Source organism: Oryzias melastigma, unplaced genomic scaffold (genome assembly GCF_002922805.2).
Source record: "Oryzias melastigma strain HK-1 unplaced genomic scaffold, ASM292280v2 sc00232, whole genome shotgun sequence".
Classification (NCBI taxonomy): Eukaryota; Metazoa; Chordata; class Actinopteri; order Beloniformes; family Adrianichthyidae; genus Oryzias; species Oryzias melastigma.
In genome coordinates, this window is record NW_023416885.1 from 173481 (window position 1) to 187583 (window position 14103).

A 14103-nucleotide genomic window follows, 5' to 3' on the forward strand; every position below is an offset into this window, starting at 1 on the left:
TTTAGCTAAACATAGAGGTACATATGGGGTTCGTCCATACCTGATCAGTGGATGAAGGTACTGTATTCCAAGTTCTGTGTTGCTAACGTGTCTTTTTCTCCACAGTTGCTGCTTCAAACAGAATCTCCTCAAACGTTTTTGAACACTCTTTTGGGACAAGCTGGTGTAGCAGTGGCTGATGTTTCCATGTGTGTTTTACCACTCCGAAAACATGTCAGCAAAATCATCCAAGATGGCATTTAGGTTAACTTTTTATCGGGCACTTAGCTTAGCTTTGCTAGCTTTAGCTCGTAAAACTACTGAATGTTCTCTCTCAGACGAAAACAAAAAACAATGAATTTAAACTGTCACGGTCTGTTTGCTCTATTTACAATTCTTACAAGACGTGAAATTAAAAAAGAAACAATCCATTAGTTGTTTTTCTGTTGTTCAGAAATGAATCATTAAATACAGCATTCTTCTTTGTTGCTTTTAATTTGAAAACCGGATGAAGGAATGATACATAGATTGATATGATTGGCTGAAAGAGAACACACCTGGTTAGCTGATGAACTTGACTGACAGATAAATTAGACAATTGCGACGTTTGTTGACCTGGCACGTTAAAATAGTTTTAAAAATCATTGCAGACATTTCTCTGATAAATACAGAGGGATTTACAAATGAGAAAGTATGACCTGTGAGTTTATATCACAATTTTATCTTTGTGAAACAGTTCATATGGATTTGGGAATTTATATAACATGTTTTCATACATATATTTTTGTGAGTCACAGCATATATTTTTGTGAAACAGTTTGTGTGCTTTTGTGAACCACATTGTGTGCATTTGCGAAACAGAACATGTGGATTTGTGAATTTATTTTTACGTGTTTTCATAAATATATATTTGTGAAACAGACTGTACATTTCTGAATTATAGACTGTGCATTTCTGGATTATGAGACGGACCCGGCCTCATACAATTCCATCTGCTGGACCAGAAGTAGTCAGACTGTGTGATTACATTCTAGCTCTACCGAAGTCACTGACAGCCAGTAGCGCGTCAAAAGAGTTTTGATTCAGGTCCCAAATAAATCAAGTGTCCAGGTGTTTTGTCCGAACGCGAACTGGTCCATGGGACGCGACCCTAAACTTGACCCGGTAGCAATGTGCGTCCAGTTCTGATGCCGGTGTGCATCCAGTCCCTGGTTAGTGTACCGGCACGGTCCATGTCCCAGGTCCAGGCTCGAAAGTTGAGGAGCCCAGTTTTAATTGGAAAAGCCAGCATGTCAAAAAACAACGAGTTAGGTACATCCAAACGTCAATTTATGACGCAGCGGGTTCTTGAACCATTCATCAATATGTGACAACTTGGGAATGAGCATGTGTTGTTACTACATAATGATGAATATGCGGCAGAAAATCATAAAAATGAAAGTTTACTTTCCATGAATTTTGAAGCCTAATTGACCTCCAAAACTCCAATAATCCAGAACTGTGCAGAACTGTGCGTGAGTTCATTCTTCTTACCTCTGATATCATACGGTTAGTGTCCCCAAGGAATAGCAAGTTCAGGGCCTCCTCTTCATTAGCTGCTTGTTGAAGAGAAAGGTTCCTCAGATGGATGTTCTGATCTGTATCTTCCATGATCAATACTTTTCTGGAAAAAAATAATATATTTTTGATTTTTATATTTTTTCTTTTCATAAAAAAACATACAAGCAGGTTCGAGTTCTGCAATTAAAACATGTCAAAATTTGTACTTAAAACTTAAAACTACATGTAGTTTCGGGAACATCTTCACTGGAATTTGTTTGTAGAAAGGTGTTAAGTCTTGACTTGGTCTTAGGCAACATTTGTCATTTTGTCCTAATTTAAGAGTGCTTTAAAAGATAGAGGCAGATGTGGTGTCTCTTCATACTATTTCCCAGTGGCGGTTCATGCATTTCAGAGCTGAGCCTTCAGTCATCTTCTGCCAAAACCATTTCATGGAGCAATTAAATCATAAATGGATCACATAGGGGATCAAATTACATTGGGGCATGGGAGTGTCCATGTCTCGGTGGTGCAGGTTCTAGTTCTTGCTCTCAAGAACTGGACTTCTCCCATATCTCCATTGTTTCATCACTCTTCTGGCGCCCCCGCTTCTGTTGGGTGTCCCTCTCCTGGGTGGGGGTGGGCGCCCCCTGCCTCACTCTCCTGGACCTCCTACGGCGGGGGTGGGCAGATGTCTGGGAAGGCCCTGGCTTGTACCTGGGATGGGGCGAGGGATGCTCGGTACTTCTGGGTGGTGGTGGGCTGCTCGTCTGGAGTTGGGGAGCTCTCCGGGGGTGGGGACTTGCGCTGGGGCCTGCACAGGCTCCTGTGCCTTCCTGTTCTCTGGCGTTTTCCTCGGCACGACGTTCACCTGCCTCACCGGAGCCCGTCGGAACCTCCTCTAGCCCTGAAGCCGCTCATTGGAACCAGACGCCCTTCTCATCAGACTCAGGACAATATTGCCAATCTGAGGCAGTGCAGGAAGATACCATATCAGCCTGTCGCCGCTGCTTCAAGAACAGCTTTATCCACGCAGACCAGCGTCCACTGGAACCCAGCACTGCATCTACCAGACTCGGTCCAGCGTTCACCTGAGCCCGACGCCGCATCTACCAGACCCAGCACGGCATTCATCAGAGCAACATACAGCAGACCTCAACATATTGCCCTACAGCCCCAAAGATGGCCTGCCCAAACTTCAGTGGAGAAGCAAACTACACCATCAAAACGCTTCAAGAAAGAATTACAAAACTGGCCACTGAACTCGCCCAAAGAGATTCACTCCTCACCAGCGCCTATGACGTTGCATCAAAACAATCAAGGATCATCACGGAGCTCACCACCGCACATGACACTCTCCCCTGGGACCTTGCAGAGTGTGTACGACCGTCCTCCTGCTTCACACCTCGGAACCACTTGTCTTGGGCTGAGGTAGTTGTTCGGGGTGCAAAGAGAACATCAACTAGGCCGACATAGTAGCTTTCACCTACTCAGCTCAGTCTCTCTAATTGGTTCGCTGTTCTGGCCAACGACGATGAGGTCGTAGCCAGCACCACTGCTGGAAACGGTGGCAGCACTAGAGAAACACAACCCATTTTCCCGCTGTCACCAACCGCAGGACACTCCCCGACAGCTAAGCCCTTCAGCGGCACCAGGGGATTTGGAACTTGTCCAGCTGACGTGGCAGTTGCTGCCATTTCCGGGTTCAGGGACACAGAGCAATTCCCAGAAATCTCTCTGTCCCTGTTGCCAGCGCCAAAGCAAAGTGATGCCGCCACCTTAAACCGGAGGATTAAACTCCTCTGGGAAGCAGTGATTGGTCGGTCCGCAGGCTCCAACCAACCACAATCAGCACGCCGTCAAACTGGCTCTTCACCCTCACCAGGAGCTGTAGTAGTTGAGTGGGAGGGAGCGGTTGCCGTTTCGGTGGGGTCGCACTCCTCCCGGCCACTTTTCACCCCATCCACCCTGACAACCGGAGACTCCATAACCATGAACATATGTTACTTCAATGCTGTCACCAGATGTTTTCCAGCAGCCACCGTTACTGACATTCTTCATAAAATACCAGACCTACGGTGTTCCGTTCCATCCACCATAACCCGGATTATTGTCCATGTTGGCACCAATGACACAACACTGCAGCAGTCAGTGGTCACAAAAAAATATTTTATTGATTTGTTTTCCTTTTTACTGGACACTGGAAAAACTGTTTTTATTTCTGGGCCCATTCTCACACTCACCTGAGGATCTACACGGTTCAGCAGGATCCTGGCCCTCAACACCTGGCTGCACTCCATTACCCACAAGGAGAGGTTTGGTTTTATTGACAAACGTAATCGGTTTTGGAATCGACCCTCTTTCTACAGACATGAGGGTCTTCACCCCAGACCCCTTGGAAACAGCATTTTAACAGCTAACATCCAACACACTGTGCACTGTTTTAAACCTGATTGACTATTGCTTCACAAGAGCCACCCAGAACCAACATCTCCCCCCAAAAAATATCCCCCATACTTTTATCATCACCAGTGACATTCCCCATACCATCCATTATATCAAATAGACCTTCATCCCACCCAAGCCATGGAACAGTGCCTTAAAGCTCCATCCAGAAGCTGTCTTTTCACCACCAACTAACTAGCAGTAAAAGCTTGCCTGAACTGAACATGGCTCTTTTAAATGTCCGATCATTATCAAACAAATCATTTCTAATACATGATCTTATTCTGGACCAGAATCTTAATGGCCTGTTTTTAACAGAGACTTGGATCTGTGGTGCACCAATTTCACTATCTGATGCCACACCACCTCATTTTAACTTCACAAACAAAAACAGAAAACAGGGAAGAGGTGGTGGAACGGCTGCTATTTTGGATGCTCGTATTAGTTTTAAAGATTTTTTTTAAATGAATACACATCTTTAGAGTATCAGGCTATTCTTTTTAATAATCCCATTATTTTATGTTTGATTGTGTACAGGCCGCCAACGTATAATACAACTTTTATTGCTGACTTTTCAGAACTGCTTTCATTGACATAAGTAGATTTTAGGAAAATAATGATTTTAGGTGATTTTAACCTTCACTTTGATGATCTTTCAGATAATTACATTAAGGCGTTCTTAAATGTGTTAGCAATCATGAACTTCACTCAACATGTGAACGTGCCTACACACAACAGAGGTCACATTTTGGATCTCCTTATTACCCATGACCTAAAGGTCTCTGTGACCTCTGTTGTGGATGTGTCACAAACAGGCAGACAGCTGGTTCCACGTGCAGCAGGTTTATTATCAGAGCTAAAAATCCACAGACTAAGCAGGGTCAGACGGGTAGAGGTGATACACGGGCATGGGATCATCCAAGAAGAGAGAGAAGAGTAGTCAGAGTCCAGGCGAGGATCAGGGGCAGGCGGCAGGCAATCAGAGTAAGAGCAGGATCAGAGGCAGAAGGTCAAGTCCAGGAATAAACACTCGGTGTTGCAGGAAGGGTGGCACAAACAATACTTTGCAGTGAATGACAGTGTGGAGCCAAACTATATACTGAGGAGGTGATGAGATAATGGGAAACAGCTGATGATGATGAGTCCAGCTGAAGGCAGGTGGTGCGGTCAAACCTCAGGTGAGCGCTCCCTCTGGTGGCTGGAGAGGGTAGCAGCAGGTTGTTCTATGACAGAGCCCCCCAACTGCGAGCGGCTTGGGAAGCGAGGAACCCTCCGACGCCGGGGACGTCCACGGGTTTGGGGAGCAGGTCTGTCTGAGTGGCAACGGTGGAACTCAGTGATCAGGGAGAGGTCAAGGATGTCATCCGCGGCGACCCAGGAGCGTTCTTCTGGGCTGTACCCCTCCCAATCCACCAGATATTGAAGCCGACCTGCCCGGCGCCGGGAGTCCAAGAGCTCTCTGACGAGGTAGGCCGCCTCCACCATTACCGGGGGAATCCCAACCTCGGATGGTTTAGGATGAGACTCCACTGATGAGCCGTGGAAGATGGGTGAGACGCGGAATTCTGGAGGCAACTGCAAGCGATAGGACACAGGGGTGATATGACGGAGGATCTTGAATAGACCCACATACCTCGGACTAAGCTTCTTGCAGGGGAGCCGCAATCTGAGGTCTCGGCTCAAGAGCCAGACCCACTGGCCGGGAACCAGATCGGGCCCTGGACGCTGGTGCCGATCGGTCTGCACCTGGGTTTGGGGAACAGCACGTTGGAGCTGAACATGTGCCGCCTGCCATGTCTCCTCACAGCGACTGAACCACTCGTCCATAGTCGGCAGCTCGGTAGATCCGCCCGACCAGGGGAAGAATGGAGGTTGAACCCCAGGCACACACTGAAAGGGGGTGAGTCCTGTGACAGCCTTCCTCAGGGAATTTCGGGCATATTCGGCCCAAACCAGGAATCGACTCCAGTCCTCTTGGTGTTGACTGCAGTAGGTGCGGAGGAACCTTGTAACCTTGTAACCTTGTAACTTCCTGGTTCAGGCGTTCCACTTGGCCGTTGGCCAGATGGTAGCCGGAGGTGAGGCTCACATTCATGCCCAGGCCCCTGCACATAGCTTTTCACACCCGAGAGCTGAACTGCGGGCCACGATCTGATACGATGTCCTCTAGGAGACTGTAGTGCCGGACACGTAGTCGAGGAGCTGCTCTGCGGTTTCCAAAGCCATGGGCAGCTTGGGTAATGGAATCAGCCAGCAGGCTTTTGAAAAACGGTCGATGGCAGAGAGGATTGTGGTGTTAACCTCTTGACCGGGGCAGATCAGTGACGAAGTCCACTGCAATGTGTGACCAGGGACGACGTGGAAATGGGCAGTGGTTGCAGTAGAACGGCTGGAAGCTGTCGTGGTGATTTAGCCGTTTGACAAGCAGCACATCGGGTGACGTACTGGGCTATGTCTGCCTGCAATGTGGGCCACCAAAAAGAAATTTTGATTAAGGCCTGTGTGGCGGCCATACCTGGGTGTTCGGCGGCTGGAGAGTCATGCACAAGGTGGAGAACCTTTTGTCGGTGGGACGGAGGAATATACACCTTATCACCTGGGCAGGATGGTGGTGATGCCTCCGCTGCGTTGAGCTCAGCCAGCTCAGTCATTATGTCCCATTGCACGGGAGCCAGGATCAATGATGAGGGCAGGACAGTCTCTGGTGCTCCCTACCCCTCCCCAGAGTCGTCATGAAGACGAGATGGGGCGTCTGCCTTTCCATTCTTCGACCCTGGACGATAGGTGATCGGGAAGCAGAAGCGTGAGAAGAACAGGGACCAGCGTGCCTGCCATGGGTTCAACCGCTTGGCGGTCTTAATGTATTCCAGGTTCTTGTGGTCGGTTAGAACCAGGAAAGGCTGAGCTGACCCTTCAAGCCAGTGTCTCCATTGGGAGAACACCTCCTTCGTGGCCAGCAGTTCTTGGTCACCCACGCCGTAGTTCCGCTCTGCATCATTTAACTTCCTGGAAAAGTAGGCACATGGAAACATCTTGGCTGGTTGACCCTGGCATTGTGACAGCACAGCTCCTATTCCCGTGTCAGAGGCATCCACCTCCACAATGAACTGTGCACCTGGGTCCAGGTGACGGAGGATAGGTGCCTGGGTGAAGCGCTGCTTCGGTGTTCGGAACGCCTCTGCTGGAGCTGGAGTCCAGAACAGGCGTTTGGGGGCCCCTTCAGGAGGGGAGTGAGAGGAGCTGTCACCATGCTGAAGCCACGGATGAAACGCCGGTAGAAGTTGGCGAATCCAATGAATCATTGCAGCTCCTTGACGGTGGTTGGCTGAGGCCACTGTTGCACAGCCTCCACCTTGGCCTGATCCATGGCCACACCCTCTGCACCGATTATATAACCCAACATGCGATGGAGGTCCTGTGAAACTCGCATTTCACCCCATTGGCATACAGCTGGTGTTTAATGAGCCACTGCAACACCTGCCGGACATGTGTGACGTGTTCCTCAAACGAGTTGGAATAAACTAGGATGCCGTTGATGTACACCAAAACAAAACGTTGCAGCATGTCACCGAAAATGTAATTGACAAAAGCCTGGAATACTGAGGGAGCATTACAGAGACCGAAGGGCATGACCAGGTACTCATAATGTCCTGAGGTGGTCGAAAAAGCGGTCTTCCATTCGTCCCCCTCCCATATTTGGATGAGATTATAAGCGCTCCTCAAGTCCAGTTTAGTAAAAAAGTAGGCTGAGCGGAGCTGCTCCAGCCGGGGAGGGAACCAGAGGCAGAGGGTACAGTATTTCACAGTCACTTCATTCAGGTTGCGGTAGTCCACACATGGTCTCAGCCCACCATCCTTCTTCTTCACAAAGAAGAAGCCAGCAGAGGCAAGTGACGTCAACGGTCGGATGAAGCCCTTTGCCAACTCCTCCCGGATGTATGACTGCATGTCAGCTGACTCAGGTTGCGACAGCGGGAACACCCGTCCTCGGGCGGACACTGGTCTCGGCAGAAGGTCAATGGCGCAGTCGTAGGACTGATGCGGAGGGAGCTGTGTGGCACGTTGTTTACTGAAAGCCATCTGCAGATTGGGGGTATTGAACCGGCAACACCACACCTGTCGTGCTGATATCCATGAGGGCGGCGGCCGCGATCGGCCGTGAGACTACAAGAACAGACCCCCTGGGAACTTGAAGGCAGTGTCGCTGGCAGTGAGCAGAGGTGAACAGGAGTTGTGTTCTGACCAGCCTATACTGGGGTTGTGCTTCTCCAGCCAAGGGAAACCGAAGATGACAGGACAGCAGGGCAGTCTATGGCGAAGAGGTGGAGGGTCTCATGGTGGTGGTCTGGCGCAATGACCAACATGTCCTGGGTCAGAAACCGGATCTGACCCGACCCCAGGGGTCTTCCGTCCAGGGCGGTGACTGCCACCCGGGCATCACAGGAGAGCAGAGGCACATTATTAGATTGAGCAAAGTCCAGATCACTGAAATTTCCTGCTGCCCCAGAGTCAATCATAGCCTGCGTTTCCACTGCACGGTCATCAGTGAAGGGTAATGGGTAGAGAGAAGGTGAAAGCAGGTTCACTTACTGGTTTTGCAGAGCGACGTGGTTGGTGGTTGGGGCAGGTGTTGCGGATGTGACCTGGCTGACCACAGTAGAGGCAGAGATCCTGCTGGAAGCGTCACGCTCTCTCTCTTGGTGAGAGCTGGGTGGAGCCGAGCTGCATGGGGTCGTGGTCCAGGCCAGCGGCCCCCGGGAGGAATGATGAGCTGCCCCTGGAGCTCACAGGGGCGGGGTGGCATGGCTGGCGTGTTCTCAGCAGGTTGTCAAGCTTGATGGTGAGAGCGATGAGGTTATCCAATGACAGTCCCTCGTCGCGACACGCCAGCTCTCGCTGCAGCTCTGTGGTGAGTCCTTCACGGAAGCCCGTTGTCAGCGCGCTGCTCGTCCAGTCTGTGCGCGCCGCCAGAGTTCAGAAGCGTAGTAAATAAGTGGCAGCGGTCTGCCCCCCCCTGCTTGATGCCGTACAGCTGTTCTCCAGAGTCTTTTCCATCCGCGGGGTGGTTAAACATCTCCCGTAACTGCTGCGTGAGGCTGTGTATGAATGAAAGGGCAACGATCCTCCCGTCCAGAGCACAGCTATCCATTCACGTGCAGCCCCGGTCTGTAGAGAGCACACCAGAGACACTTTGGCGTCCTCCGTCGGGTAGAGGCTCGGTTGTTGCCGCAAAAACAGTTCACACTGCATGAGAAACTCCACGCATTGCTCTGCATCGCCGTTGAACTTGTCCGGAAGCGCCATCCGCGGACCCGGTGTTTGAGCAGGTGTTGGATCGGATGCGCCGTCAGCGGCGGTGGCTGCAGGTGACAGCTGGGAGGCTGAAGAGGCCACAGAGGAGATGCTGCTGACAGGTGGGTTGAGTTGCAGGCGTGTCATGATGCCTTCAGTTGCAGTGTTCAGACGTTGAAGCTGGTGACCGTGCTCGAGCAGTAAGACAGAATACCCCGCCGGGTTTGTCGGGTTTGGAACTCCTTCTGCTGGATCCATGTAAGGCGAAGTATTCACACAAACAGACAGACAGCTGGTTCCACATGCAGCAGGTTTATTATCAGAGCTAAAAATCCACAGACTAAGCAGAGTCAGACAGGCAGAGGTCATACATGGGATCATCCGAGAAGAGAGGGAAGAGTAGTCAGAGTCCAGGCGAGGATCAGGGGCAGGCGGCAGGCAATCAGAGTAAGAGCAGGATCAGAGGCAGAAGGTCAAGTCCAGGAATAAACGCTCGGTGTTGCAGGCAGGGTGGCACAAACCATACTTCGCAGTGGATGACAGTGTGGAGCCAAACTATATACTGAGGAGGTGATGAGATAATGGGAAACAGCTGATGATGATGAGTCCAGGTGAAGGCAGGTGGTGCGGTCAAACCTCAGGTGAGCGCTCTCTCTGGTGGCTGGAGAGGGTAGCAGCAGGTTGTTTCATGACAGGATGTTGCCCTCTCTGATCATTTTTTTTAAAGTTTTAAACAATCTAAGTATATCATTAAGAAACTTCCCAAGAGGACCATTCGAAGGCGCTGTCTAAATCCTGAACTGACTGCAAACTGTATTATGCGTCTGGTAATTGAACAACCAGACATTGTACCTTTATCTGCAGACTTATCAACTCAGCATTTCAACAACAAACTCAGATAAGTATTGGACAAAGTTGCCCCCTTAAAATAAAAACTGTTGAAACAAAAGTGTCACCTCCTTGGAGAACCAAAAAATAAAGAAACTTAAGCGAATTACAAGAAGGGCAGAAAGACAATGGCAGAAATTAAAATTAGCAGTTAATCAACAAATCTTCAAAAATAGTCACAATACAATAACTTAATTAAAGCTGCAAGAAAGAACTATTTTTCCAAACTCATAGCAGATAATCAATCAAACCCCAAAGTTCTTTTTGCTGTAATTGACAGACTAATAAATCCATTTTCTGGCCCACCCATCACTTTTAGCAGTGAAAACTGAAGAGTTTGCATTCCACTTCATTACGAAAACAAACAATATTAGAGCATCCATTGCACACCAATCTTCTATTTCTCTTCCCCCTGCATGTGATTCTGCCTGTGAAAAGACACTGGACAGTTTTGTCTTGATTGATGCAGCTACCCTACAACAAGTGATCTCTCAAATGAAAACAGAAAAATGTTCTCTCGATCCCATCACCACCTCCCTTTTTAAGTCAATCTTTGGTTCCTGTGAGGAAGAACTGCTGAAAATCTTGAACTGCTTTCTTCAGACTGGTATCTTCCCTGCATCCCGAAAACTTACGATGGTGAGACCCACTCTGAAGAAGAACAGTTTAGATGTGTCAAATCTTAATAATTATCATACAGTATCCAACCTGTCAATTTTAAGTAAGGCTTTAGAAAAGCTTGTTTTAAATCAATGAAATTATTTTATTAATGAAAATAATATTTTAGAAAAGTTTCAGTCTGGTTTTAGACCTCATCACTGCACAGAGATGGCACTTGTCAAGGTTTTCAATGATCTCAGGTCCAATGCTGACACGAAAAAAGTCTCAATTTTAGTTTTACTGGAGTGCAGCATTTGACACAGCTGACCACTCCATTCTTGTAAACAGACTTCATGACATGGTTGGAATTACTGGAACAGCTTTGAACTGGTTCAAATCCTATCTTTCCGATAGGGATTTTATTGTTAATATGAATGATTCCTCTTTTGGAAAGCAAAGATTGATATGTGGAGTGCCTCAAGGCTCTGTTCTGGGTATGCCGTTATTTTTGTTCCAAAAGTCTACACAGAAATTAAACATCTCCGCGAACGTATCACACATTCCTCGCGGACATTGCAGACCCTCGCGAGCGCTTCTGCCCCTCTCCCAAGGAGAAAAAGGCCTCGCGCGCGCCAGAGTGTGTTTCTCGCGACCAGAAGAAGTCCTCGCGAGAGCATAAAAAGTGCTCGATGCGCTCGTGAGCTCGCCCCGTCGTGCCCGAATGATGCTCGCGTGCCAGCAGAACTTCAGTGACCGCACGTGCGCGCAACGTTTTGCCTTGTGCGCTCGCGGAGTCTATTTCTACGCGCGAGTGAAAGACGACTTTTGACACATGGGGCGGAGACAGAGGGGCTGCTTTGGCTCTCTTCTGATTGGCCTATTTTGTACACTGGAAGTTTACGTTTGCCCAGCAGAAGGCAGTAATGCACCTCAACGCTGTGTGCCATCCGCCATCAAACCAGACAAGAAGAAGAATTTACTTTTGCAGAGAGGAACGCAATCCGTGTATTGATCCAACGAAAAACAAACCGTTTTTTTTCGTTTTCCGATTTGCGCACTAAATCGAAAATGCAGCAAATGGATAACCAGTGTCCAGTTTAGTTTGTTTATTTAGTTCCAGACACACGGGTTACCGGCAAGTTGTTTTATACACGCTTATTTTGAAGGCTGTAGCACTGCCTGTGCGGTAGTTGTCTTTCGTCAAGGAAAACAGACCATCGTACTGTTGTTTGGTGACCGTAAAAGGACAATCGGAGACCTAAGGACATGAAAATACTCCCGTTCCAGGTAAGAACCAGTTATATTATTATTATTTCAGTCAAATGTCTCTGACGATGTGACTGCTACTTTGACAAGCTAGCTATGGCTAACTCCCTCTCGGGCACGCACAGAATAAACTGTGTGGAGGCTGATTTTCGGTGAAAACGTCCCAAAAAAGGCTCCAAGCCTTTGGCACGTTTCTTCCTTCAGGCGGTGCTTTGTCTTTAGCTACTGCTGCATGTTTAGCCTCTTTTGGAGAGACTCAAAATGTCCGGTTTTACCTGTTACTAATTCATGGGCTTATTAAACCCTTATGTGATTATAGATTAAAAGTTGTTCTCTGTACATCACTGAAAAGCAATAATCAGCAATGTCTCTCTTTTTTTCGAGCCACATTGTCAGAATGTTAGTGACGTAGCTTTTCCAGAGGTGTGGGATGTGATGCTAGCTAGCTAGAGCTAGCAGTGTTGTCCCAAAGATCTGTGACAAAAACTGAGTTTTCTTTGGCTCATTTTGGATAAGAAACGACAAATATGAAACGGTTGTCGTGAAAGAATTTGTCAATGGACAATAAATAATGATCAGAAATATGGTTAAAAAGCTATGGCAGGGAAAACACATTTGTGATAACGGCTGTGGATGATTAATCCAGGCTGTTACAATACATACTGTGTTGTTACATCAGATGTTATGATACGTGTGTGACCAAGATTATTAGGCTTTGTTTTCAAGTGTCTATTTGTTGTTTTATTTGCAAAATTATTTTTTTAAAAACTTCTATTTATTTAGATGGGTGATTGTTTTACCCTTTGGAGCCCTTTATGGTGTTTTGAAGGTCATGCATATACATAAACTGACACTTAATGTCATAAACTCCAATAATATTTAAAATACTATGTTGAGTTAAAATGTGTTTTTTTTTTTTTTTTCCCTGCAGATCAATTTTTCAGAAGCAAAGTTGCCAGAAAAACAGAGAGCAGATCTACGAGGGAAAGTAATTAATTTCACCATGGAACATAGCATAACGACAAATTACTTGGACGGATTTCAGAGATTTATGTGGAATGTATTCATTAATTATTATTTTCATTCAATCTTCTTCTTCTTTTTAATTGCAGGTCCTTTGGAAAATACTTTTTTTTCTGGACCTGCTGCATCAGCCTGATGATGGGGAGTGTTTAGAAATTCTTCTTGCTGATAAAAACTGAAACCTAACATTGTAATAATACATATGAAAATAAACAAAATGGCTTCATGGCAATGTGGTATATTTATTGTGGTGTATTTATTACGAACGTATTACATGAATACATCTTTGAACAGAAACAAAGAGACAATTAGGGGTTTTACGTTATGGGCCTCATCATGTATTCAATCAAATGTTACATTAATAATCATCATTTACTCAGTCAATTCATTAGATGAAACAATACGTCTGGAAAAAGTCTGTTTGTGGTAAACTTCAGTATCAACAAGAGTTGTGTCTGAGAAGGCCTGTCCACGCTGCTGCTCAGCATCACAGCTGTCGTGCTCAGAGAAAGGATCCTCTCCAGATGAAGATACCGAGGTAATGGACCCAGCTCCTGCGCAGACATCCTCCCAGCTTCCTCATCTCTGGACCCCCGCTTCACTGAAATCACTGAAGGAAAAGCAGCAGCAGCTCTTGGTCTTTCATTCAGAAAAAAATTAGCTCAGCATAATGAGGAGAAAACAGCTTATAACAATAGTGTTAATTAAACACCAAAATCAGGCTAACATACATTCTTTCAGTCAAACAATTTGGTATTCCTCTGCCTAAAATCTAACATGTGTTGTTACATGGCTCTTAATTTTATTTAAATCTATATTTCATTTTGATTGTGGTAAAATAAGACATCAATAAGTAACTCCTCCCCCTTTTTATTTCCGAAGCGTAAAAACCCTTTCTAGGCGAAGGCAGGATATAGTACGACACGTGCGAATAACATCAGCCTGAAAATTTAATATATGAATTGTTGAACGGTTTTGCTGTTAAAGGGTTAGTAATGGGGTTGTAGGTCATTTTCAGTGTTAACTGTATTTTGCCTTATATTTACCATTTCCAAATGTTTTGCCGTGTTT

At 46.9% G+C, this 14103-nt stretch overlaps 1 protein-coding gene across 4 annotated transcripts in view; it reads right to left on the reverse strand.

Annotated features, from left to right (window-relative positions):
• Nucleotides 1-14103, reverse strand: part of LOC112141432 (kinesin-like protein KIF6) — a 192261-nt gene that overhangs the window by 138202 nt on the left and 39956 nt on the right. For all 4 annotated transcript variants that reach the window (XM_036210768.1, XM_036210770.1, XM_036210767.1 and 1 more), the window contains one exon: nt 1513-1642. In XM_036210768.1, the coding sequence (XP_036066661.1) occupies nt 1513-1642 (130 nt within the window). The remainder of the gene's footprint in view (nt 1-1512; nt 1643-14103) is intronic.